Below are 24025 nucleotides of genomic sequence, written 5' to 3'. Positions count from 1 at the left end.
CAATTCTTCTTCTGTTTTGAGTGGCTTGTTTCCTTGATTGAAAGATTGAAAGACTCATGTTAACGTTCGTGACACACGCATGATTACAGGGGACTGACCAATCAGCACACAACAAGAACTCAGTGCTTATGTGAAATCTGGGTCCTTTTAATTGAAATGTTAGTTTACAAACCCTGTGCTTGCTGACTGTCCCCCCTGACATGGATTAGGTGGTCACCCTAGCCTCTCCTGTCTGGGTGACCAGCATGCAAATGCAAATCTGTGCCGCAAAGCATTCTGGGACATTGGAGGCATTACCTGGGCGAGCATTTTGCAGAAGGGTGGGACTGGCTTCCACCCATTTTACATTCTGTTTCGGCGTCACAGTTCTATGCAAAGCTAAGACATTTGTGTCACGTCCCAGTTAATCGTCAGTTACTGCAAGAAAAGATTTACAGTTATATACAGAACCCATGTGTCCTTTGTGGTGAATATTCTTACACAGTCTTCAGAAGCGGAATCAAACAAAAACGCAAAGACATTATGTGAAGGGTGAGTTTGAAGAAGAGCAGCAGACGTTCACAAGTCTGCCATAATAACAACTTGGACTGTTTAAAATAAATATGAATGTTTTGCGCAACTGCCATGCAAATGCTAAGATAGATTTGTTAAGATTGGTTTTTCCGTCCTATAAAAAAAGGCATGACTCTCAAGTCTAGCGAGAGTCTGTGGGCACGCTATAAGGAAAGCTTGCTGTTTATTTTTTTGTTTTAAAAAGGTACTTTTAAAATGCAGGCTGATTTCCAGCACCACAGATATGCCTCACTGCTGCTGAAGTGGGCTATAAAGAAATATGTCGATTCGTCCTTCTCTCGTTCACCTTGTAGACCTGCCAACATTCCAGCGGCCCAGAGCTGACAGGAAACCAGTTTTTTTGCATCCAAACACCCACTAACATAAACACACACACAAACACACATCAATATACACCGAAATTCACTCCATCAAAGAGGCATGGAAGCTTTGTAACGTTAATCACCTTCTGCTGCCAAAGCAGTCAGCTCCATGCCCAGATATTCTCCTTCTCTCACTGTGCAGTGGCAAATCCCAACTGCGGCAACACACAACCACACTGGAAAGGCCGCAGGCTGCTTAGGGCTATGGATGGATGGATGGATGGAATTAACAGGGAAAGAATGCAAATGCAAAAACTGTAGGGTCTCAATGAAACAGCACGACCAATGACTGCTATGATCGACCAGCATGCATGTAGCGAAGCAGGAATAAAATGAGTAATAACTGACATAAGCCAAACTGCCCTGGTTTTAAGTCTGCGGTGTTAGTAAAGTATTCTTTGAGTATAGTTTTGAATATTGTTTTGGTTACTCTCCCGGCTTCTTTGCTGGGCTCCGAGTCAATGGTGTTGGGGAAATCAGTCATCGCCAAATGAATCTGGCCCTGATTTCAGACTTTTTTAGGAGGAAAAAAGCCAAAAAATGGAGCAAACCAGCGATTTATGTTAAAATCTAGCCCTCATTACACCGGATGTTAAAATCTGCTGATATTGTGTTGTGTTCGTAATTTCTGAAATCATTTAATTACATTGTATTATTCTATTACCTGCTTCAATGTAAGGTATTCTAACTATGTTAGATTAAATTTAGACTGTAACTCTCTTGAAATTGCAGGTCACAGTTAGATAGCTAGAAGGAATGTAAATTGACATAAAGCTGCTGCTTCAGAGCAGCGATAAAACGTTACCCGAGAACAGTTCTGTACTTTACTTGCCAGAAGTCAAAATGAGTTTAACTTCACTCATTTTTCCCTAGAACAGTGTTTCCCAACCCAGTCCTCAGGGACGTCCATGTTTTTGCTCCCTCCCAGCTCCTTGCCTGGCAGTCCATGCTTTTGCAGGGCACTGGGAGGGAGCAAAAACATGGACCGTCTAAGGGTCCCCAAAAGGCCAGTGTATCTGCAGGTTTTTGGGATCACCTTTAGTTCAGCTGTTTAAACCCAGGTGTGAGGACTCTTCAGCCAATCAGTCCTCTAATTAGTAATCTAATTAGGCAGTTGCAGCAAAAACCTGCAGACCCAATGGCCTTTTCTGGGTAAGATTGGCCACTCCTACTCTAGATAATGGACATTATCAGACCATTAACTGTAATTAATTTAGCATTTTGTTACCACACTGACCTTAATTTTTGCTCTTATTCATTAGGAGAAACAATTAAATATCACAGCCGTGTTGAAGAGATTACAACTGAGCTAAACCTCCTGAATATGCAATTTTCTTGCTTAATAGTGACCTTCATAGGTGGATCAATACTTTTCAATCAATTATGAGTGATAACCACAATACTCTTGTGTATTACCTTAACAAGCAAGCCTTTGCATAATAAGCCTGATTTTAAAAGCTGTTTAATTACTAAGTAGCTGTTGGCTAATCAGTCTATTGTGTGATGCTCCCTAAAATTGTGGGAAAGGGGTACCCCTTTCCTACAGGGGAGAGGGGAGGGGTTGGGGCAATTTAGAACAGGAATGTCTTGGGGAGGGGGTCTACAGCCTATCCCAGAGAATACAGGCACAAGGCAGCGAACAATGCAGGATGAGGCACCAACCCATTGCAGGGCACACCCATACACCAGTTTGTCACACCCACACACCAGTCTGTCACACTCACACACCAGTCAGTCTCAGTCACACTCACACACCAGTCAGTCTCAGTCACATAGGCACACCTACGGGCAATTTGGTAACTCCAATTAACCTCAGCATGTTTTTTTTTTTTTTGGGGGGGGGGGGGGGGGGGGGGACTGGAGTACCCAGAGGAAATCTCATGATGACATGGGGAGAACATGCAAACTTCACACACATAGAACCCTGGTGGAGACTCAAACCCTTGTCCCAGAGGTATGAAGCAGTAGTGCTATCCACTGCACCACTGTGCCCCCCATGAATAAATGTTCAAACAAATCCCTGACAGCGTACCGCCACTCAATTCCCACGCTAAACAAACAATGATGCCAGTGAGCAGTAACTTGTTGGCCTCCGCTGGCGATGCCCACGTTAACAGAAGCCCATGCCCGGTCCTGTGCCGCTAGCAGGGCAGAGGGCCTGACCATCACGCTCTCATCGCCGACGGGAAATTAAAGCTCAGCATGTTTGTCACCGGCCTGCTCATTCACTCACTCTGCACCGGTGGCTCTCACGCTCTGGCGAGTCCTGCCCGTACTGCCGAGTGACACATCAGCCAGATGCCTGCTTTCAGCCGCTCACTCCCTTTATGTTTTCCTCTCAAACACCACACATCTGGGAATGATCTCCCCGGCGTGCTGGCACCAGCTAATGGGCCAGTTTGTTGATCTTAAACTGTAACTGCATCAGAATTGCTGAAAATCATCTTTATAGAAAAGATGGCGTCTCCTGAAACCTATTCTGACCTGCGGTTGGGGAGAGTTTATTGACGGCGGATGCCCACACAGAACAAGGAACAGAGGACTGGGAGTAGGATGAGTCTCGTTCAGTATTTCAGAAGGTGATCAGCACCCACATCTGTGCCATACCTCCTAGGCACACGGTCGCTATGGTGATGGACGCTTGAATGAAGAGGAGGGTACAGGTGGAGCTCCAGGCTCTCAGATACCCCCCGTCCATACCAGGGTCTCGGAGGGGTTGAGAGCCCCATTGGGGTCCCGTACTGGCAGGCAGAGGGAAACATGGATTACCCACCCAGTAGGACAGTTCAGAAAGGCATCATAAAAATTATATACTTTTTCAAATTTCTTTCCAAATTTTTTTATTGCCAATAAAAGTGCAAGAAATAAAATCCACATTCCACATGTTCTTTTTGGACACCACGCTAAAGCTAATAAATGCCGAATGAGTTTCTGATGTCTTCTCCTCTACCTTTTAAATATGGTGAAATATGATAAAATCACTACGTTGCTGATATAATAGCTCAGACACGGGCCCGTTTCGTCTCGTCGGTCCTCCAGCAGAAAGCCCAGCAATTAAACATAAACAAACGCATCACACTCATAGCAAACAGGCTTGTGCAGTAAGTGTGCGCTAAGTGTGAGCGACACCTCCCCCGCTTCGCTAACTGCGCTCCGCCCCACGCACTGACTCCCCGTCACCGACATCGTGAATGAGACCCATGTAAAATCTCAGGCTCGCCCCCCTCCAGATCGCCCCAGCCCCGGGAAGGCGAAATGGGCTGTCCTGGTAACGGCAGCACCTCCCGTCCATGGCGTTTCCGTCAATCGACAGAAAGCAGATGAGGTGCCGAATACTTCCTGTTATCAGTGTAAACATCAGGCGAATAGTGACGGCGGACCTAACATGCTCTTTATCTTTAGCACTGAAATGAAAGAAAGGTGAAAGTGAAAACCTCCAGTATAAAACACCTCCAGAATTTGGCCAAAGAGCTTTCCTTCCACCAGTTTCGGCGGGGGGCTTTTGGCTGACTCAAACGTGGCCTCGCACCATGCCGGCCACACAGTGTGAAAAGTGTGAAAAGTGTACAGGATTAAATCAAAGTCAGGCCGTAATGCTGACCGAGACTCACTCTGCCACACTTTGCTTTATCTTACAATGCAGGTCCCGATCCCTGCAACAGCGGCCCATCTTTCAAAACCAGTTATCCTTCATTTTTAAAGTTCTTTAATCGAATAATCGAATAACCCTGTAACACGTAAAGTATGCAATGTCGGTTGGCCTGGCACAAGGCAGGGGTACACCCTGGACAGGATGCCAGTCCGTCAAAGGGTACCCACACGGGCAGAGATGACGTACCAAGAGGAAAGTCGCGTGACACCAGGCCAACGTGCAAGCGCCACACAGATCGGTGGCAGGAGTCCAGCACCAATGCTGCGGCTAAGATACCCACTGAGCCACTCAAACTGGGGTAACAATAATAAAATCCTTACATATTCTGTTTAAATACAAGTGACATTTCAGGCTGCAAAATAGACCAAAAGCACAACGCTAATACCGATCACTGCCACAGACAGGCAGACTAATCAGACAGACAGAAGTGCGGCTCTGATCCCGACTCCCATGATCCGCCCTCCCATCCTAATCCGGGAGGGACCCCATTCGACTCCGGCTAAAGCTGTACCTCTGCTAGCAGCAGCCTGCCAGGCGCCTCCCACCCCCGTCCTCCGCGAGGACACATTACGCACAGATTCGCTTTTTACACTCCGCAGTTTTTGGTCCAAATGAGCTCATTTCATCAGGACTGATGGTTTCTGATCAAATTCCGACTAGGATTTACTGTAACAATTATAATATTTTTCAAAAATGCATGTACGGACACGATAGCTCTTAAATGTTTTTTTAGCTCTTAATAAGATTGCACAAAGTACATAGGCTATGATTTTATTAAATGGATTACCGGCAGTAAAATGTTTAAATTACTTTATCGGAATTAATCTTAAGGCACATTTTGTCTCTTGTATGATTTGGACAAATTTACTAAAGCAAGTTATAGCAATACATCTGGCTCAGTTATTTAACTGAACCTATACTAATCTTTAAAAATTAGTTTGCGTATTAGTTTTCATTATGCAACGCCTACGCAATACCAAACACGACGCAGCCACTTGACAGTGGTCCTACAGCATGACTCAGAGAAGTTAGACACTGATGAACACAAATATATCACTTATTTCAGAACAGCATCATCAAAATCGTAATTAATGTTTATTATTATAAAGAAAGCTGATACTATCCCATGTCTGCGTTTTGCAGATTTTTAGGTATGTTTTAATTTGAACGAAACGCATGCGTGACATTTATTTCTATTTTGGGAAAACCACCTTTATGTTTCATCGAAGAACAAGCACCAATGGAAACGAAATCGTGCATTAAAATTGAATTAGAATTAAGATTACAGTTTGAATATTAAATACATTAGTTACAGTTAAACCATCCAGTCCTACTGGGTGTCTCACATTTATTGCAAGGAAAACAATGCATTGATGTTACGCACGTGCAAATAATTGTTTTATCTGACACTTCACTAAAGCCATTCAACACGTTGAACTTGGCGGGTGAATATGTAATTAATGTATAAAAGCATTTCAATAAACCATAAGATGCAGGTTTTGCGTTTGTGCGATGTTTGCACCTACTACAGTGCCGAAGATTATACTCATACAACTCAAGTACAGTAATTTAAGCAACGATACGGGTTACCAAGCACCTGTACTGACTCCCACAATCTAAACCATTTTCGATCCCTACGGCTGATCCCCCCAAAAAAGTGCTTACTATTTAACGGTGGCCGGGTAACGAAAGCCGAAACGTGCTTCTGCAGACTGATAACTTTGCTCTCCAGCGTCCTCGATCTCTGACAGATGGACAGAAGTTCCCCCTCCAGATCCTCCAGGATGCTGACCGAGAGCCGGGATAAATCCGAAAGCTGTCGGAGCAGGTTGCACAAAGTAAAGCTGCACACATCCACCAGATCCGCGAAGATCTCTCCATCTCTCCTATCTTCACTTCTGCAGACATGTTTGGGGACGATCAGCCTATTACAAAACGGCATCTCCCGCGTCTCTGCCCGGTCCTTCTTCGTGGAGAATGGTCCGCGGTACTCCTACGAAACCTTGCTTGGAGCTGCAGTTGCTTTCATGTTTTCCTCTTTTTGCATCGCGAATAATCGTCCGCTATGTGGAGCTGTCTTGTGCGATGCATTCGCATTAAGCCACAGCGTGTGAAGGGGCAGGGCTCACGCCGCGGACAGTCTCCCTGTATTTTCGACGTCGTCTAGGGCGGATTGTGACGTCTGTCTGTTTGTTTAGAGTTTTGTTTGTTTACAGCAGAACAACATGCCTTGATGTTACGCCGCTTGTCAGCACATGGCAAGATTAAATCAGTCAACATACCAGCGGAGAAATGGACATTCAAGAGGAGATTTTAATTAGAAATCAGGAAGTATTTGCTAAACTTGTGAGACTCGTTAAAGCCCCCTGTGGGATCTTGCTGTTGCACCAAGCATGCGGTCACAGCAAAAATACCCACCGACATAATGTGTAGCATACTGTGTAAGTCACTTTGGATAAAAATAAGTTCTCTCAGGAGCTAAAACAGGTTATATAACTAGTGAATGAAAATACAATGTGCTTTACACATATGGTTCCCTCTATCTCAAAGACAGCTCGAAATAAACTGCTTCTGCGCTGTATTGGCCCGTCGAATGGTAGCATAGACCGCAGACTAACTGCACAGATAATCTTATCGGCACTTATTTATGGATTTTTAATAAAATATCTGCTACGCCTCTCCATGTGAACTCCATGATTCAGACAAATCCTAGGTTAGTTAATATATAAAAAGTTTTTTTTAATGGTTAAATGGATCAGAGATTCCTTTATTTGATTTTATTTTGGATAAATAGAGAATATGAATTTTACGGGTAAACGGAGTGTATCTTGAGGCCCAAGTATCTTAAAAGAAACAACAAAGTCTAAGAAACAGAACCGGGATACGCGGCTCCTCCTTCCACCATTAAAATGATGAAGTGAGGAGATTAAATTAAAAATGGTGAAGATGAAGAATAGGCTACTATCCTCACATAGAGAAAAGTGGGACTCTGTGATCTGAATCTGTGAAATTCAGTGCAAAAATTAGGGCAAGAATCAAAATCTTGAAGGAATAAGTACCAGGTTGATAACCAGTAAAACAGGTTAACTTGGACAGAGAACTTGGGAGATAAATATGTAGCATGAAAGCGTGACGGATGCTGATAGTTTAAGAATCCATAATTGGGCAGATTGTGTATTCTTGTTCATAGATAATAGGAATCAAATGATTTAATATAAAATAGTAGCATTAATAGTTGCTATATTTGATCCTATGGGTAATCATAAGTCTATCGGATACAAGACGAGCCGAGAAATATCAGCCAGACCCTCTAAGAAAGCTTGTTTTTTAATCATATCACAAACACACAGCATCTGCAGGACACTCGATGTTGTTTTGACCACCGTAATGATAATTATCAGTGGTGTTTAACCAGGGCCCGGTCATTTACACATGCACCTTAAAATAATTCCAAGGACGTAATGGCTTGCGCCGGTCCAGATTCCTGCAGGGTTTGTTGTGCTCTGTGCCGAGCCTCCTGACCAGAGCCGCAGGAAGAACAGCCCGCGGCCCAGCAGGACCCATACGGCGTTCTGGAGCTGTCAGAGCCGGGAGAACAGGACGTGCGCGGGCCCACACAGCCACGGCGTGCGAAAGCGGCGGCGCGCCGACGCCACGGTTCCCCCGCGCGCGGCGAACACACCGGCAGACCAGTTAAGGGGATGTATTTTTAGTGGACAGAGTAGCAAATTTATTCAAAGCCTATTTCAGTATTGCATCAGAAAATCTCAGGTAAAAGCTTGTATTTTTAAAGACTTGTCCCTTTAAAAAAAAAAAAAAAAAAAAAAAACTTCGGTCCCTATGGTTCTTAGCTCACGTTGAAGAGACCAGGGCATGAACGCAGCCCCACTGTAAGACTGTGTGACCACAACGCTGAACGGAGGCAGGAGAAGTGGGGGGGCGCAAAGGGACCTGCGGGTGGCCAGCGGGGACAGGAGGGCCATGTTTAAACTCCAAGTACTAATCAGTACCCAATTAACCAAAGGTACTCATAAGACTGCATAAAGTAAGACTACCAAAGTGACTAACCACATCATTCTACTGCCAGCAAATACCTGTAGCTGGCTTTATAAACTATTCAGACCAAGTCCATGACAGACATTTTAATGGCATCTTGCTCACTATGAGAACAATTTATTTACCACCACGGTAAGAAAGGACATTTAAATTCAGCAAGAGATGTGACTATAAAACTTTGAGGGGAATTTCTCTCCATTTGAAGCTTAATCCAGTTCCAGGCTAAATCATTAAACACCTCCAAGCCCTTTGAATAACACGACACTTGTTTTTTTTTTGTAAATAACATTTTATTTGAAATCAATTCTGCAGATTCCTCATTCTCCATGGAGCTCAGCTGCTCCCCTGCTTGGCGGCCAGCCTCTTGTCTCTCTCCTCGGCGATGGTCAGGCGGATTCCCTTACCGCGGGGCAGGGAGACCCATGGCTTTGTGCCCTGGGAGAAGGGGCAGGGAGAGGGAGCGAAAGTGCAGAACGCGGGACGTGCCATCAGTGACCTCCACAAAGCACACATTGCATCATGCATGTAGAGAACACATTTATGGTGGGCACTAGTAAAACATGCATTGATATTTACACAGAATTCAGTATCGTTTCATTCAATGTCACTCCTGTGCAGATGGGCACACGCAACACTTATTGGCCACTGTTTAAACTCCACTGTTCAGCCGTTACTTTAATATTCTCTTAGTTATCAGTGTGTGATTGCTTCTGAAAGTTTCACACAAAAACCTGGAGTCTACGCAGGTATCCCTATTTAACCAGGAAAGCATAGCTTTCACTTTCAAGTTCAGCTAAGCAGCAACTTATATTAACAACAGAAACCACAAAAAAGTTTTTTCCCAGATTAATGTTAGTTTAGAGAAGCACAATTATAAACTAAATGCAACGAAGTTTGGGACAGCTAACATTTCTGCTGGGTACAAAAACTGCTCCCTGGAAGATTTTCTGTGAAGCACATCCTGATAGCTTGTTGCGTCTGAGGATAATTGACTGGGTTTTACATAAGTGTAAAAACAGCCAGAGGTTCTAGGGGTGGCTCTTACCTTGCCAATGACGAAGATGTTGGAGAGCCGGGTGGCGAAGGTGTTGCCGGTGCTGTCCTTGACGTGGACCACATCGAAGGACCCAGGGTGCCTCTCGCGGTTGGTGATCACCCCGATACGCCCCAAGTTGGCGCCGCCAGTCACCACGCACATATTGCCTGCAGAGATAAACAGGTTCAGTTCCAAATGCAAGTAAGCCGGGAAGATGGAGGTCACAGCAGACAGCCGACTAGCTGGTAAGTAGAGTTCAGCATAATTCAGGTCCAGAGAGTAAAAGTCCAGACTGGGATTTTGTTTCAACTAACCAGCTGAGTTCTCTGACTGTGACTGTTTCTGCTCAACTGGCTTTTGAAACAAAATTCCGGTCAGGACACGCAAGATTTCCACAGACCAAAGCGAGACCACTTCGTGAGAGAATCCTACAGACTTCAGGGCCACCAATAACCCAGGAACGGCCTTTACCTGTGTCAAACTTGATGAAATCTGTGATCTTGCCGGTCTCTAGGTCAATGCGCACGGTGTCGTTGACCTTGATGAGGGGGTCTGGGTAGCGGATGGTGCGGGCATCATGGGTGACCAGGTGGGGGATCCCCTTGTTACGGATGAGGATCTTCCTCACCTTGCAAAGTTTGTACTTAAGGGAAAGATCACATCAGAATTTTAGCACACACACCGTCAGCTACCACAAACCAAACGCCACAGTGATCCCTCAGGCTCAGAACCCACCTTGGATTCCTCTGCCGTGATGCGATGGACGGCGAAGCGACCCTTGACGTCGTAGATGAGACGGAAGTGCTCTCCAGTCTTCTCGATGCTAATCACATCTGAGGCCAAAACGTATGCGTGTAAGGTCACCAACAAGGCTGTACTACTAATGAACATTATTCAAGACATCAAGCACACGGGGCGCACAGGAAACACACACTGGAAATGAGTCTGGATACTGCCTTCTATTCATTAACGTTCATTTATTTAACAGACAATTTTGTCCACAGCAAAGTCCAAGTGAGGACCAGAGGATAAGGGATTTGTTCAATTGCCCATAAGGAAAAATCACTCAGGCAGCCATGGGATTTGAACAGACAACCTTCTGTTCACAAGGACGTGATCCTAACCCACAGCACCATAAACCATCAGCCCCCTAGCCATCCCTTGTTATTAATCTGTGTAACCCCAACTCAAAAGCCACCGAGAGAAAAAGTGGGAAATAAATTATGGCATTTAAGCACCGACTTTGCTTAGGAGGCCGTTCTGTAAAACAGATTTTTACTAAGCATGTAATGGTGCACAGTTTCCCGGCAGAAGTGCCTTAAACACCACAGGGAGACTAACTTGCAGACGTCGTTTCTGCCTTTTGCTCCAGTCCTTCATACATGCAGATGATCATCAGATGAATTAACATGCTGGGTGTGTTTCCAGCAACACAGAGAGTCTTGGTCTTAACTACTCACTCTGTGTTGATGTAATTGATTGATAAACCAAAATGTTCCTAAACTACTAAGTGATGAGGAGGGTCTTCTGGCTCCTGCGTTGCCATTACAGCTGATTAACCAGCATTAGCCGCAATTTCCATGTTCAGGGGTTAAAAGTAAAAAAAAAAATCCTGAGCCTGAACTTTTTTTTGGGGGGACTTTTTTATTTGAAGGACTTACTTCAAATATTGACAATAATAAAAAGAAAGTTAAAAAAAACTGCTAAACAATAGCAAGTGCTTAAAGTGCTTAAATAACAAGTGCTCAAAGTGCTAAAGAACTGAACTGCTAAACTGAAGATTTGAAGTGAGATCACTTATTTTTTCTTTTTTTCTGCGTTGTAAGCAAAGTCCTACAAACTCTTTCTTTTTAAGACATTTGTTCATGTAACTCGCATGTTGATTTGAAACCGACAGGCTAGTTAATGCTTTTTTGTCTTCTGCCAGTTTTTTTTTTTTTTTACACAGGGTGACCAGTGGATGCGAAATTCTGAATGACAAATCATGTTCTGCTATAAATGTGCACAAACGTATTTTTAAATCGCAGACACGGTCAGTCATAGACAACGGTGTGTCAGCTGTAACAGTTGCTCCCGGCAACGTCGTGGTAAGTTTGAGTGCACGGGCAGCGGCTCTATGACCGGAGTCTAAATCATGACAAGCAAGCACTTTCTTAGCGCTGCTGGCATACAGTAGCTTCCTCGAGCAAGTCGTGCAGAAACAAGCCCCGGGCTCTCTCAGTTTCTTGCACCAACTGCCAAAAGGCTCGCCATCTATACTTTCTTCAATCCACACCCAGCGCCATTTATTTTTGAGTCCTTTATCTATTGCTAGGACATCATCCCCAGGCTTCATAAGCTTGTGCTCCATTTTTTTTTCTCCGACAACGCTAACGTGACATTGACGTATGGGTGTCAATCATACCGTGTTGCAAGGACCCGCCCTTCTCTGCTTCTGATAGGCTTGTAACGTTAGTTCCTCTCATATGATTGGTAGGTGAAATAAATTGGCTCGAAAATATTAAACCGCATGCGCAGGCTCTAAAATATTATTATTTTTTTCCCTCACGGCCGCACGCAGAAACGGCACGGTGCCGGAATACTTTAAGCCCTGCATGTTGAACATTTAATTGTGAATTTAGGTTCCACCCAAGTCAAAACACACTCACTCGTTCCACTCTGCACTCCAATCTGAGAAAGACACAAACTTCGTGCAGTCCTGGTTTATACTACAGTAGTACCTCGGTTCTCAAACTTAATCCGTTCCGGACTCCGGATCGAATCCTAAAAAGTTCAAGTTCTGATCGAATTTTTCCCATAAGAAATAATGGAAAACCAATTAATTGGTTCCCGGCCCCAAAAAAATTACACCTAAATATGTTTTTTTTTTTAAGCATTTAAACACAAAATGAACAGGATAAAACAAGAGCAGCATTTTTTTTTCTTAATGGCTTCCAAAACGATAAAGATCTTGTCACTACATTACCCCTGTCCTGCCCCGTTCGTCCGCTCCTTCCGTGTGCCACGCCCCCTCGTTAACCTCGTGTGGTCAGCTGTTTCTGGTTGTTGTCATTAGTCCTCTGCATTAAGTCCACGTTTCAGTTTGTTTCCCCTGTCCGGTCACTGGGTGCGTTCGACTTGCTTACAGCGCTGGCTTAAAGCAACGCATTCTGATCCTGACGCAATGCATTACGGTTAGATGCATTGCGACCTCTCACCCGGCAATTTATTAGGTCAGCGTTCACGGTTCAACTTCTGATATTCAGATCGAGTTCTAGGTCAAACTGGTTTGTTATGACTTCCAAGAAATTCGAGTTCTAGTGAGTTCGAGAACCGAGGTACCACTGTATACCTTTTTTATGACTGATGGCCAGTCATCCAGATTCACAGTTTGAACAAAACTTTCAGCATGGACCTGAACACAACCTGAACGCTCTCCATTTACCAGCTGGGGTGAAGGCTCACTGCCTATCGCAACTCTGCCGTCACGACAACACTTACATTTACAACAGTTCGCCCAGGATTTTCCAATTACAACGCTGTCTTATGAAGGTGCACAGTGCATCACTTAAATCACTGAGGTAACCGGGGACTGGGTCAGATTCTTAAATGGTTTGCCTAACTATACATCTCGGGTGTATCTGCCATTGGGCTTCAGACATGTGGAATAAAGTATAAAGTAATGCACTTGAATTTCACAGATTAGCCCATCAGCACACTGACCCTAACACCCAGAGGACTGGCTCTCCCTGGGACTGAGCCAAACCCCATACACTGCACTGCAGTCCATCCCCAGTATAGACACATCTACATTAGTTATCTAACGCTTTTATTGAAAACAACACAGATTTGAGAAAATCAGACAGTCCCTGAAGCGAATGGGGTTAAGGGCCTTGCTCAAGGACCCAGTGCTGACAACACTCTGCTGACTGTGGGATTTAAAGTGACGACCTTCTGGTTACATGAACAACATCTAACCCACTGAGCCGAACACCACCACCAGGTCAGAGGGTCGCTGCCATCCCTAAAATGGTGAAACGTTTGGGCTTGTGGACATAAAACTACCAAGGTTCAAATCAACTGTCAGGCTTCAGTGTTAAGGCAAGGACAGAAGCCATGGCCCCAGGACTCACCCATGAAGCCAGCGGGGTAGGTGATGTCAGTGCGGACCTTGCCGTCGATCTTAATAAATCTCTGCATGCAGATTTTCTTAACCTCATCTCCAGTCAGAGCGTACTTCAGCCGATTCCTCAGGAAGATGATGAGGGGCAGGCACTCCCTCAGCTTGTGGGGACCAGTGGACGGCCGAGGAGCCTGGGAACGGGGAAACGGTCCTCAGAAGCAAGACCTCCAAGGGAGAACTCACAGCAGATGTCTAACAGACGGCAACAAGCAAATTCAACTAATCATCTGAATGACAGAATGAAATGACGTGGGAAAATGAAACTTTATTAGCCACTGGCACGAGAACAGATACACTGGAATATTTCTTCCACATATCCCATCATGGTCTCCGTTTTTGAAGGCATACACACATGCAGAAGTGAGATCAAAGCCTGGGGTCTGAGCGCAGGATCGGCTATCCTTTCGGCGCCCTGGAGCATTTTTACAACGGTCTGCCGCATAAAAATCCAAACTAAACCAAATCAAACTTACAAACACCCCGGTGAGCTTGTCCAGCATCCAATGCTTCGGCGCTGCCACGCGCTTGAGGTGCTTTTTCGGTCCTCGAGCCTAGTGAGACCAGATAATAAAAGATCACTGACTGCTACGCACGCGAGTTAGCATCGCAATAGCGAGGGGGAAACGGTCCGACATCGCGTCCAAAAGCATTTCTAGGAAAGTCCAGCCTGTGCTTGTTGGCTGCTAACTCTTGTCAGTAGCGGCATGGACCTGTTAACCATATTAACTTAAAACGGATAAACAATTACGAACACTTTAAGAATAAACGGTATAAAATGGTTTTCCAAAGTCGGTTTATGTGGCACATAAAATAAATTAAATACAATTTTACAAAAGCAAAAGCACTGAACTATGGAGTGTTAAAATACCAAGAGAATTACATTAGCTACAAGTTGCTAATGTGACTAAATATTGTAATATACAGGGGTTTAGAAAAATATAATAAAATATAATTTCGTTATGGTTTGAATATGCTATAATTAAATAATGAAATCCATTATCGTCTATAGAAAAGACGATGTTTTGTGCAAAATTCAGGGTCGGAAGGCAACAAAAATGTACTCACCATGGCGAAGACAGCAGGAAAAGGGACGTCACAGCGTAGGACGTGAAAAGAGAAACGCGGAAGCGGACGGGTGCCGGAGAGGGCCAATAGGGGCGGAATTATAGACGATGCTATGAATGCTTTACTGCGAGTACCGATAAAATATATTATGAAATATGTATTTCTACTAGGACTAGGTGTTAAAATCCCTTGATGATCAGTATTGTATGGCGATTTCATCTTAGGTAGGTGACCTCATGGGTTTTCATGCGATGCGAAAAAATATTATCCCATGAAGGTATACGGTATTTTCTATTTAACCAATATACTGTAATTTAAAAGGTATAGCGGTGTTACAGTGTTTGAGTTTTTTTGTTTTTTTTTTTTTTACAAAAAAAAAAGTTTTTTCTTTTGCATCTGCACATCGACATTAAACACCATCGCAAAATGTAGTGTGACAGGATTTGTGTGATGGGTCATGTTTAATAATAATAAAAATAAGGCATCTGGTTATAAAAGGAAACGAAAGTTCCACTTGTATATTACAGTTTTTCACACGAGTGCTTTAGTGCATTACTCAAATGACAATTAACATTTGCAAAACAACAAATGTAATCCCCACACGTACCATATCTCACTTCTGCACAGCAGAACGTCATTTCTCATTGTTTCATGCACATTTCCAGATGTTTTAGTACATGTATGCAAATGGTTTTGTACGGTTGTCATCATTTGGCACAATTTTCGGTTGCTTCAGTTTTATTGGTCAAATAACATTATAAAGTTTCCCACTGTAATAATTTCACATCTAAAATTATATATGCGTGTCATCAGTATATTACGATTAGCAAAACAGTTAACCAAGCTTTCAAAATGATTTTTAAATACATTTCATGCATTGTTGCGTCTCTGGTTCCCGCAGTAGGCCTGCATGATTTTGTTGTCATTTTGTTGTTCCTGTGTTGCTTGCTGTTTTTGTGTTATACGGTGCTGTGTGACTTGTTTGCTATTGTACTGTGTCTTGAGATCTGAAGTTACACGTGCACGCGTGTGCTTCCTCTTGCCGGTGAACTGTACATACTGTACTGTAATGTTCTTTGACATGAATGGGTATTAGTTTGCAAATGAAAAACGATCAGTCAGTGACAATGAGAAAGTGAAAACCGACTATCATTCAGAATTGTGGAGCTCAGGAGTATGCTTACACTAGATCAGGGGTGGCCAATTTTATCCGCATAGGGCCAGTGTGTATGCGGGTTTTTGGGATAACCTGTAGGTCAGCTGTTGAAACCCAGGTGTGAGGACTCTTCAGCCAATCAGTCCTCTAATTAGTAATCTAATTAGGGAGTTGCTGCGAAAACCCGGAAACACACCGGTCCTTTGCGGATAAGATTGGCCACCCCTGATCTAAGCTTTTTGACTCTCGTGGTTAGAACGATGATGATTGTACTTTTCATTTTGGTGACTAATTCACTGGTGGAATTATTTGCTTTTGAGAAATGAGTTAATTGTTTTGGGTAAGTTTTGTTTTGGGATTTTGCATCTAAACCACATTGTTGTGCTGTATGCATGAACTGTTTTGAGAAATGCTCTTATAGTCTTGAGAATGTCATCTTTCACAAAATGTGTCCAAGCAACTGACAAAAACTAATTGTCTTTGGTCAGATACAACCTTTTGTAGCTAATCCACAGTGTTATGTGACATGCATAAACTATTCTGAGAAATGCTTTTTGTGAGCTGTTTCGTGAAATGTGCGAAAGCAATCGAGAAACTGTAATCTTGTCCATAGCACAGTGTCAGGAAAAAGCATTTGTGGGTACAGTTACTTGTCATTGGGGCTGTACATGCAAGGGTTTGCCAATTGTACCCTAGCTGTAGACAAGTGTACCTTTTAGGGAACAGGAATAGACCCCGAGGAACATTTTTGTACGATCGAGAGTACATTAATGTTGTTTCTAACTTGGGGTACCATTTTTCTGACATTTTATAGCAATAGTGCATACTTCAGGGTTCCTGCATCCTCCCCACAGTGTCCCCTGCCTTGTGCTCTGTGTGTTTTTTGAAACCCTGCACTAAATAAACTGTCATGGATAGTGGCCCTTAACTCATTATGTAACTACCTTAAAAGTGAAGGTGAAGTGATGGCGTGTGGCTCTTTGGGTTAGGACTCTGTTTCCATGACCAGAAGGTCATCAGCTTAAATCCCTTGGCTGGCAAAATGATGTGATCATTGGGTCCTTGAACGAGGCCCTTAGCCCGAGTTGCTCCAGCAGTACTGTCTGCAGGAGGATATCCACATGGGCACATATGTTTACTCCACGCATGCCAAAGGTGGGATTAGAACCTGCACCCCTGGTGGTGTAAAATGGCAGTGCTGCCCACTAAGCCTCCCTGCCACCCAGCATTATTGCTGTTTATGTTAACCTGCTCACTCAGGAGTAAAAGACTAGAACCCATCCCAGAACATACTCATCGCCTTTTGTACTGACAGAATGGCAGAATCACTGCACGTATTACAGCACAAATACACTGGTCTGTATGTCAGAGTAAATTAAATATCAGCAGTACTGTCTCATACCTTCAGTGACGGGGTCTGGACCCCACCTTCCCTTTGGAGTCCCCCCCCCCCCCCTCCCCACTCTGTGTGAGTTTCTGCCTGCAGTCCAAAGAGATTGGTTCCACGCTTGTAGTTGCCCATAGTTTATGACTGTGAGGGTGTGCCTCATGGGATGAGCTCCACGTATCCCTGCCCATGGTAAATGGTTGGAAGATGGATGAACTTGGTAACTTATTTGAAGAACCACTAAGATCAGGCATATCAAGCAAAAACAGGCATAGATTTTCAATATTTTCACTGCCATATGTTTATCTGAACTTAGAGGTAACCTGGGGATATGAGATGATGGATGGATGCAGGGGTGTTGCAGATTGGATGGACCTCCTCCCCCCCCTTAATATCCGCAGCCCCCTCTCCATAAATAAATGAGCGCTTTCCATATCTTTCACTATGAATCTGCGTGTTACTGAGGCCAATTCGCTGCCCATGCAGAAAGCGATAAAACCTATACCCGATGAAGACTGAAGACCTATATCAGACAAGCTCGTTTTACGAATTATTTTTTTTAGCTGTGTTTAGAAGATACACTGTAACATTAGTCTTATTTTAAATAATCGAATCTTTAAAATTATTTTTAAATCTTTCTTGCATCATATCCTTTCATAGTGTGACTCTTACAGGTGTGCTCATAGTAATGTCACAATATACCCCCCCCTGCCACTGGGGCAAGTTCGGTCTCCCCCAGTGTGAAACTCCTTATGACATGGATGGATGTATGGGTTGCTTGCATGCATCAGCCAGATAAACAGGGTGACGTGCGTTTGTGGGGTAGAACTCGTGCCCATTCTGGGGATGTTATTTTCTCCAGTCCTGTGATGGGTGGGGGTCCGATGCTACTGGGACCGTTAACTCTGATTGGTCCAGGGGTCGTCTGGCCCCAATTCTCACTTGTCGCTTTCTTTGGACAAAAGCATCTGACAAATACAATGTTAGTAAAAGAACTTCATAACTAGTTAGTTTTGTAGACTGAGATAAAATTTATTGATCCCAAAGGGAAATCCTCAAAAACTGGAGGATGAAGACATTGATCCGACTATCGTGCATGCTGTTTGAGAACTCTAATATTTCAGCTAGTCATCCACACAGAAAAATTATTTAAGACTGTTTGTGTGGATCATATTTGACAGTGAGTATATATTTGCTGCAAGACAATGCAATTAACTATCATTCTCTCGGCACTGATGTTAAAACTGATGTCAAATTTAAGTTTGCGAAGTATTCGCATGTCGCTACGAAAGAGCCACTAGATGGCAGTATAATAAAAGCCGAAATTCAACTCTAGCGAAAATCGTGGAAAAGCTAAGATCGGTGTACGGAGAGGTACCGGGACGTTTCTGCTCTCTGGATAGGTATAGCATCTGTGTAAGTCTTGTTCCACGGGACCTGAACTGGGTTAGAGAGAACACAAAAATCTGAAATATGCAGCAGTGTATGAGCACAATTAAACAGCCTTGTTATAGACAATAGGAGCTAGATGTTCCATCCAACAGCGGTTATTTGACAGAAAACATACGTAACAAACAATTGTTTCTTTACTACTAGTACTATAGCGAAAATTAATGTTTTTTAGAGATTTTAGAGACTTACTCTTAAAAAAAAGATGTGTTCTGATTTCATAGTTAATTTATCATTAAAAACAACTTTCATTTCAGAATTTATTTCAAAATGTGCAGAAAAAATATACAATTGTATGGTTGTGTCCTTGACTGTGGACCATAAGTGCTTAGAAAAACAAAGATCTGGATTGAAATGATAAACAGATTAACGGTTTAACAAAAGGTTTATATTTACTAGATGCAAACATGACTTCACAGGCTTGCTTTCCAATGGAGGCCTTCCCGTTCCCATCCAGCAACTACAGCAGCTTGATGTTTTTCCAACATCTGTCCAGAAAAAAAAAAAAGTGTTCCCCCAGCGTGTGTTTACAACCCCCTCCGAAAAGGTGATGTTGCTGAAAACTGAAGGTGGGGAGACTTCAGCCGTACGTTAGTCCAAAGCTTTTATAGAGATCCAGCACCAAAACTCAACATGAAACCTGCAATGCTTTGTCATTTTTTACCTTTCCAAAAAGGTCTTTGACAATTCTCATATATACACATTTAAAGGCAGCTTATACCAAAATTATTCTCAGAGAAAGCAGGAAAAATTAACCCACTAGCCACATAAAGCTTTTGTTATAAAAAATAGCCATGTTTCCTTACAGATCAGATCGCTCTGATCACACACTGAGGGGGCGGAGCTGGACAGTGGTGGACGGGACCAAGCCGGGACAGGCCTGCATTCAGGACAGGCCTGCATTCAGGGTCTCCTTCAGTTACTGGGCTGTAACAGCACACTGCCTGCCACAATAAGGCCCGGGAAGAAAGAACTGCGGCCATCCAGACCAGGGGGTCAGGTGAAGCAGTTTGTCGTCAAAAGGCTATTTGTAGAGCTGCCTCCTCGACTCAGCTGAAAAAATGTCAAAGAGTCTGTTTTCAGTCAGTTTGCTGGAAAACCTTGCATATTCAACATAGGAGAGACTCTGAGCCGTAGATAGATTTTTAATAATTAAAAAAAAAAACAAAAAACACTAAATCCAAAGAAAATAAACCAAACAGGTTGTCAAATAAAGTAGTTTGCAATCCTCCCTTTGGCTTTTCAGCTTGAAGGCAACGTCAAGTCATGGCGAGATTCCAAAGTTCACAAGACCACCAAGTTATCCGAGCGTCACCTTGAACTTAAAATAAGGAGAAACGGCTTTACAATGCAGAGGGAGGCTCTGTCAAGGCCAGCACAAGCCCTGGTCACAAAAAGACACTTCAAAGAAAAAGGATTCTGTATTCCTTAAATGCTGTGTTAGTGTGCGTCATAGCTGGTCAGCGGCCGGCAGAAACGTCGGAAATGAAGTCAAACTCGTTCTGGCCCAACCATAACTCCGGCAGCTCGTTAGCCTGATCCAAGCCCAGCTCGACCACCAGGGACATCAGGACCTCTTCATCCACAGGGTCAGAATCAAAAATGCTGGGAGATTGGCCCGTGCCCGCGGAGATCGGCTGCCCGGCACCTGCGGACACTGTGCTGCAGCCCCGGGTGGGTCCACTACCGGGGGTGGAGGCCACCGTCAGGTTCTGGTAGTGGCTGTTGAGCTTCTGAAGCTGCATGCTGGCCAGCAGGTGTGGCCCTGACTGTAGGCTGAACGTCTGGGACTTGGGTTGGGAGTGGAGAGCGGAGGAGAACTGGACGCTGGCCTTGCCTGGTGCGGAGTAGTGGAGAACGGATTCACAGTCCTTCATGGTGCAGTTGGACAGCAGCAGAGAGCTCATTGCCCGAGTGAAGCTGGAGGAAACAAGAAGAAACGTGAAGCAGCAAACGGCAGCACCTCAGAGCCTCGTTTCAGCTCAAAGTCAATTATTTAACTAAAAGCAAGAACCAATTTAAAAAGAATGAGGTTCCAAGCCTGTTCTCAGGAATCTAGAGAATGCACAGGTTCATTCTGCCCTCAACTTGTAGAAGCCAATTATTTCCCTGATTTAAAGTCAGCATTCTATCTGTCAGTAACAAGGCTGTTAGATTCAAAACAGTAGAAGACCTGAAATTATACACAGATCTGGCAGGATCAAGGTTTAGGAGGGCGTATGGCAAGTACCGAGTCTTCAGCAGAATTGGTATGATAAAAATAGCCAAACCAATCACATTTTCCCTCCAAATTACCCTTAACAACTGCTTGACTGAAAGAATATTTAGGTCACCCTCTCCGATACAGGACAGGGCACACACCCCCAGCTCACTCTTGCCAGAGGGAATTCCTTGAAGTGAGTTAATTGTTTAAGGGTGAGGACCATTCCTGAGCTTATGTTTGATCATAATCGCTGAAGTCTTGCAAGCAGCTGCAATCAGCCTGTTGTGCAACAGTCAGCAACAGCCTCTTTTCCAGAAAGAGGCCCATGTGCTGCCTTCATACCCGCCTCTGATCTGCATCTCTGTTCACAGACTGTCAGCTTGGACAATTACATCAGGCACGCAGATACGGGCTCCGATGGCCAAATGAACGCAGGAGGGCCGAACAGCAACGTAACTTTACTGGACTCTACAATTTAAGTATATGGTTCTGACAAGAGGTCAGTTACGCACATTTCTAGTTCTTAAAACAATTACATTTTTCATTTTCAGCTATAAGCCTCTATTTTCTACTTCAAATGTATTAACCACACCAGACGTATCATTGAAGATTCTATTTCCTCCTACGGAGGGTAAATACCTGAGCGTTCGTCTCATTTAGCTTGTTGGTGCGCCAAATGGGATTTGTGTTTGAATTAATTACCAAACACATGTGATTTGCAGAGGAAACTTAAATTAATAAAACTCTTCCTGATGGTCTTGAGTCGCCACAAACATCGTGGAATAAATTAAGCTTCTAAAAAGATGGCAGAAATAAATGCTGACATGATCTTATTTTAAAAGTAAGTTGCAAATGTAGAAATATTGACAAATGTTCAAGTTTAAAAGTTTTAGAGCATTTTTGGAATAAAAAAAAATGAATTACCTTGTATTATGACATCTTAATATTATTATTATTATTGGCTTTAACTAAACACGTTAATAACAATAGTACGGGCCTTATTGTATGATTATTATAGCTACTTAAAATAAACATTAAAGATTAAACAAAATGCCTAAAACATAATTCGGTTGAAACTGTAAACTCAAGTCACCTATATAATGCTAATTTCAACTGGCTTTCAAAATCAATCATTTCTTAACATTTGAGAAAATATCTCGCCTTTAAATAATCAGTCTACACGTTTCACAATTCAATATACGGTATATAAAAACTTACCTGTGCTGTAGGTATCGGGATTATTAATTCAACATTCAATCTGCAGTACGACACACTAGACTAACGGGGGGGGGGAGAAAATAGACTGATTAACGTAGTTAGATATGCATTTAAAATCCGAGGCTTTTTAAATGAGAGAATTGGGGGGGGCCGACGTTAACTTATTCCTCAAAGTATTAACCTGTTTGCATCACCTCCTCCACCTGTCCAGGGCGTTGAATGCTCTCCCAGAAGCAAAGCTGCGGCGCATAGACCATATATACACAGCGACTCCACAGCGAAAAGCGGCGAGACTCTGGAGGGAAATCGGGAAAACGCGGCGTGGATTGAGCGGAGGATCGGACCGAGACGCGCTGCTCTCCGCGGCTGCTGAGGTTTCGGGCGTATTGTGCTTTTTTGCCAGGAAACGCACTAAATTCTCCCATTCCAAGGAATTACTTATCGTGTCTATTTTGTGTGGCACAATTAATTCAGAAAACTGGTAAAACGTAACCATCTTGTTAACAGATTAGATGTGCACTTTATCGCGCTTGGTAGCCTACTGGTATATAACCAGTCCGGTCCTCGGAAAGGCAACCGGAGTTTTCCTCTACAGTTTATATCTATCCGCCATAAAGTGGTTCTAAGTGGGCAGATGTTCTGTGTTATGAAAAGTCGTTTTGACCTCATATCAGGCTTCACATTAAAGTTTATTTTTTGCAAAATCATCAGATAAAACATTATTGACAGATTTCACAGTGGGTGTCAGTTAATAAAAACACTGATTTTTACATTGGCTTACCTTAGCAATTGAAACGTCGTTATTTTACACTTAACTAGAAGGGGAACTTCCTCAAATAATATCTTAGCGAATTAACAATAAAATATATTACTGTAGTGTGATCGTTTCTTTATTATGCATGTAATTGTTCTACTTTGATTTCTTAAATTTTCTAGTAAGAGGAAGCCAGTTACTTCAGTCTTATAGTAGCCTAACTGGATAACTTTTCTCGTGAAAAGCAACATTAACATATTAACATAAGGCTATAATACGTAACATAATTCCTGTCACATAGTGCCGTTTCTCGTTTTGGATTTAAACCCCTGTTACAGCTGAAATACAGACATACCTAACTTTGATTTAAAAATAACAAAATAGTTAAGTATATAGGCTAGTCGATCGGATATTATTTTTAGAATCATGTTTTTCTGTGGATATAATCAAATTTCGTTTTCTATGTTTTTGCCTTTTTACGAATAACAGACACGCATGTCTCCGCGGGACTGATTCGTGATAATTAACAGTCGCCCCATTGCCTGGTTATATAAAATGAGCTCGACCACGATTTTGTCTAAGGTTTCCATTCGAAAGCCAAACGTACTCCTTTTATTTAATAAATATGTTACTAACATTCTGCAGGTCGGTGCCCTGGGGTAGAAAGCTCACAACAGTAGAGTATTATTTTAATAACCACCATGTAACCTATAAAATAATACATGTTGCGTATAAGTGTGCTGTTTGTAGCTAGGGGGCACATCGAGTTAATTTTGCATGAAACCTTACAGGAGGATTTACTGCTAAAATATGTAGTTCAACCCTTCTTCAACCCACCACTGTGACAGAATGATGGTAGCATTCACATAAGTACTTTATTTATTATTATTTTAAAAAACTAATTTTCCACTCCTGATCTGTCCACTCCTGTTGTTAAATCTGCCAGATGCAA

General features: G+C 43.1%; 3 protein-coding genes and 1 long non-coding RNA gene across 10 annotated transcripts in view; 1 reads left to right on the top strand and 3 right to left on the bottom strand.

Moving 5' to 3' along the window:
• Nucleotides 1–6785, bottom strand: part of LOC111856898 (NHS-like protein 2) — a 53661-nt gene extending 46876 nt beyond the window's left edge. For both annotated transcript variants that reach the window (XM_023837199.2, XM_023837200.2), the window contains exon 1: nucleotides 6253–6785. In XM_023837199.2, coding sequence (XP_023692967.1) covers nucleotides 6253–6529 — 277 coding nt within the window. In that variant the 5' untranslated portion in view covers nucleotides 6530–6785. The remainder of the gene's footprint in view (nucleotides 1–6252) is intronic.
• Nucleotides 6786–8908: 2123 nt separating this feature from the next.
• Nucleotides 8909–14971, bottom strand: rps4x (ribosomal protein S4 X-linked). The gene is made up of 7 exons (XM_023837204.2): nucleotides 14907–14971; nucleotides 14315–14392; nucleotides 13792–13972; nucleotides 10415–10512; nucleotides 10151–10322; nucleotides 9689–9846; nucleotides 8909–9078 (listed from the first exon to the last, which is right to left on the bottom strand). The coding sequence occupies exons 1-7, from the start codon at nucleotides 14907–14909 to the stop codon at nucleotides 8977–8979; spliced, it is 792 nt and encodes a 263-aa protein (XP_023692972.1). The 5' UTR covers nucleotides 14910–14971; the 3' UTR covers nucleotides 8909–8976.
• Nucleotides 14972–19144: 4173 nt separating this feature from the next.
• cited1 (Cbp/p300-interacting transactivator, with Glu/Asp-rich carboxy-terminal domain, 1) lies at nucleotides 19145–22595 on the bottom strand. 5 transcript variants are annotated; one of them, XM_023837205.2, is made up of 3 exons: nucleotides 22501–22595; nucleotides 22320–22379; nucleotides 19145–20818 (listed from the first exon to the last, which is right to left on the bottom strand). In XM_023837205.2, exon 3 carries the CDS (start codon nucleotides 20803–20805, stop codon nucleotides 20359–20361), a length of 447 nt encoding a protein of 148 aa, XP_023692973.1. In that variant the 5' UTR covers nucleotides 20806–20818; nucleotides 22320–22379; nucleotides 22501–22595; the 3' UTR covers nucleotides 19145–20358. The 5 variants fall into 5 exon arrangements, with proteins under 5 accessions (XP_023692973.1, XP_072562597.1, XP_023692974.1 ...); XM_072706496.1 differs by having other exon boundaries at nucleotides 22320–22584; XM_023837206.2 differs by lacking the exon at nucleotides 22320–22379 and having other exon boundaries at nucleotides 22501–22573.
• On the top strand, nucleotides 20683–23023 carry LOC111856901 (uncharacterized). 2 transcript variants are annotated; one of them, XR_002841256.2, is made up of 3 exons: nucleotides 20683–21294; nucleotides 21473–21600; nucleotides 22531–23023. It is a non-coding gene; the product is annotated as an uncharacterized lncRNA (long non-coding RNA). The 2 variants fall into 2 exon arrangements; XR_002841255.2 differs by having other exon boundaries at nucleotides 20683–21313.
• The last annotated feature ends 1002 nt before the right edge of the window (nucleotides 23024–24025 follow it).

The sequence above is a fragment of the Paramormyrops kingsleyae genome, chromosome 24, assembly GCF_048594095.1.
Source record: "Paramormyrops kingsleyae isolate MSU_618 chromosome 24, PKINGS_0.4, whole genome shotgun sequence".
Lineage (NCBI taxonomy): Eukaryota > Metazoa > Chordata > Actinopteri > Osteoglossiformes > Mormyridae > Paramormyrops > Paramormyrops kingsleyae.
The sequence above is the reverse complement of the archived record's forward strand: the minus strand, read 5'-3'. Positions and strand labels throughout refer to the sequence as shown.

Excerpts from the sequence above, each read along its gene's own strand:
- rps4x (XM_023837204.2), bottom strand. Across the intron at positions 13,973-14,314 it reads ACAAGCTCACCGGGGTGTTT|GCTCCTCGGCCGTCCACTGG; the intron begins GTAAGTTTGATT and ends CCCCGTTCCCAG. Across the intron at positions 10,323-10,414 it reads TCACGGCAGAGGAATCCAAG|TACAAACTTTGCAAGGTGAG; the intron begins GTGGGTTCTGAG and ends CTTTCCCTTAAG.
- cited1 (XM_023837205.2), bottom strand. The coding sequence starts at position 20,805 with ATGAGCTCTCTGCTGCTGTCCAACTGCACCATGAAGGACTGTGAATCC.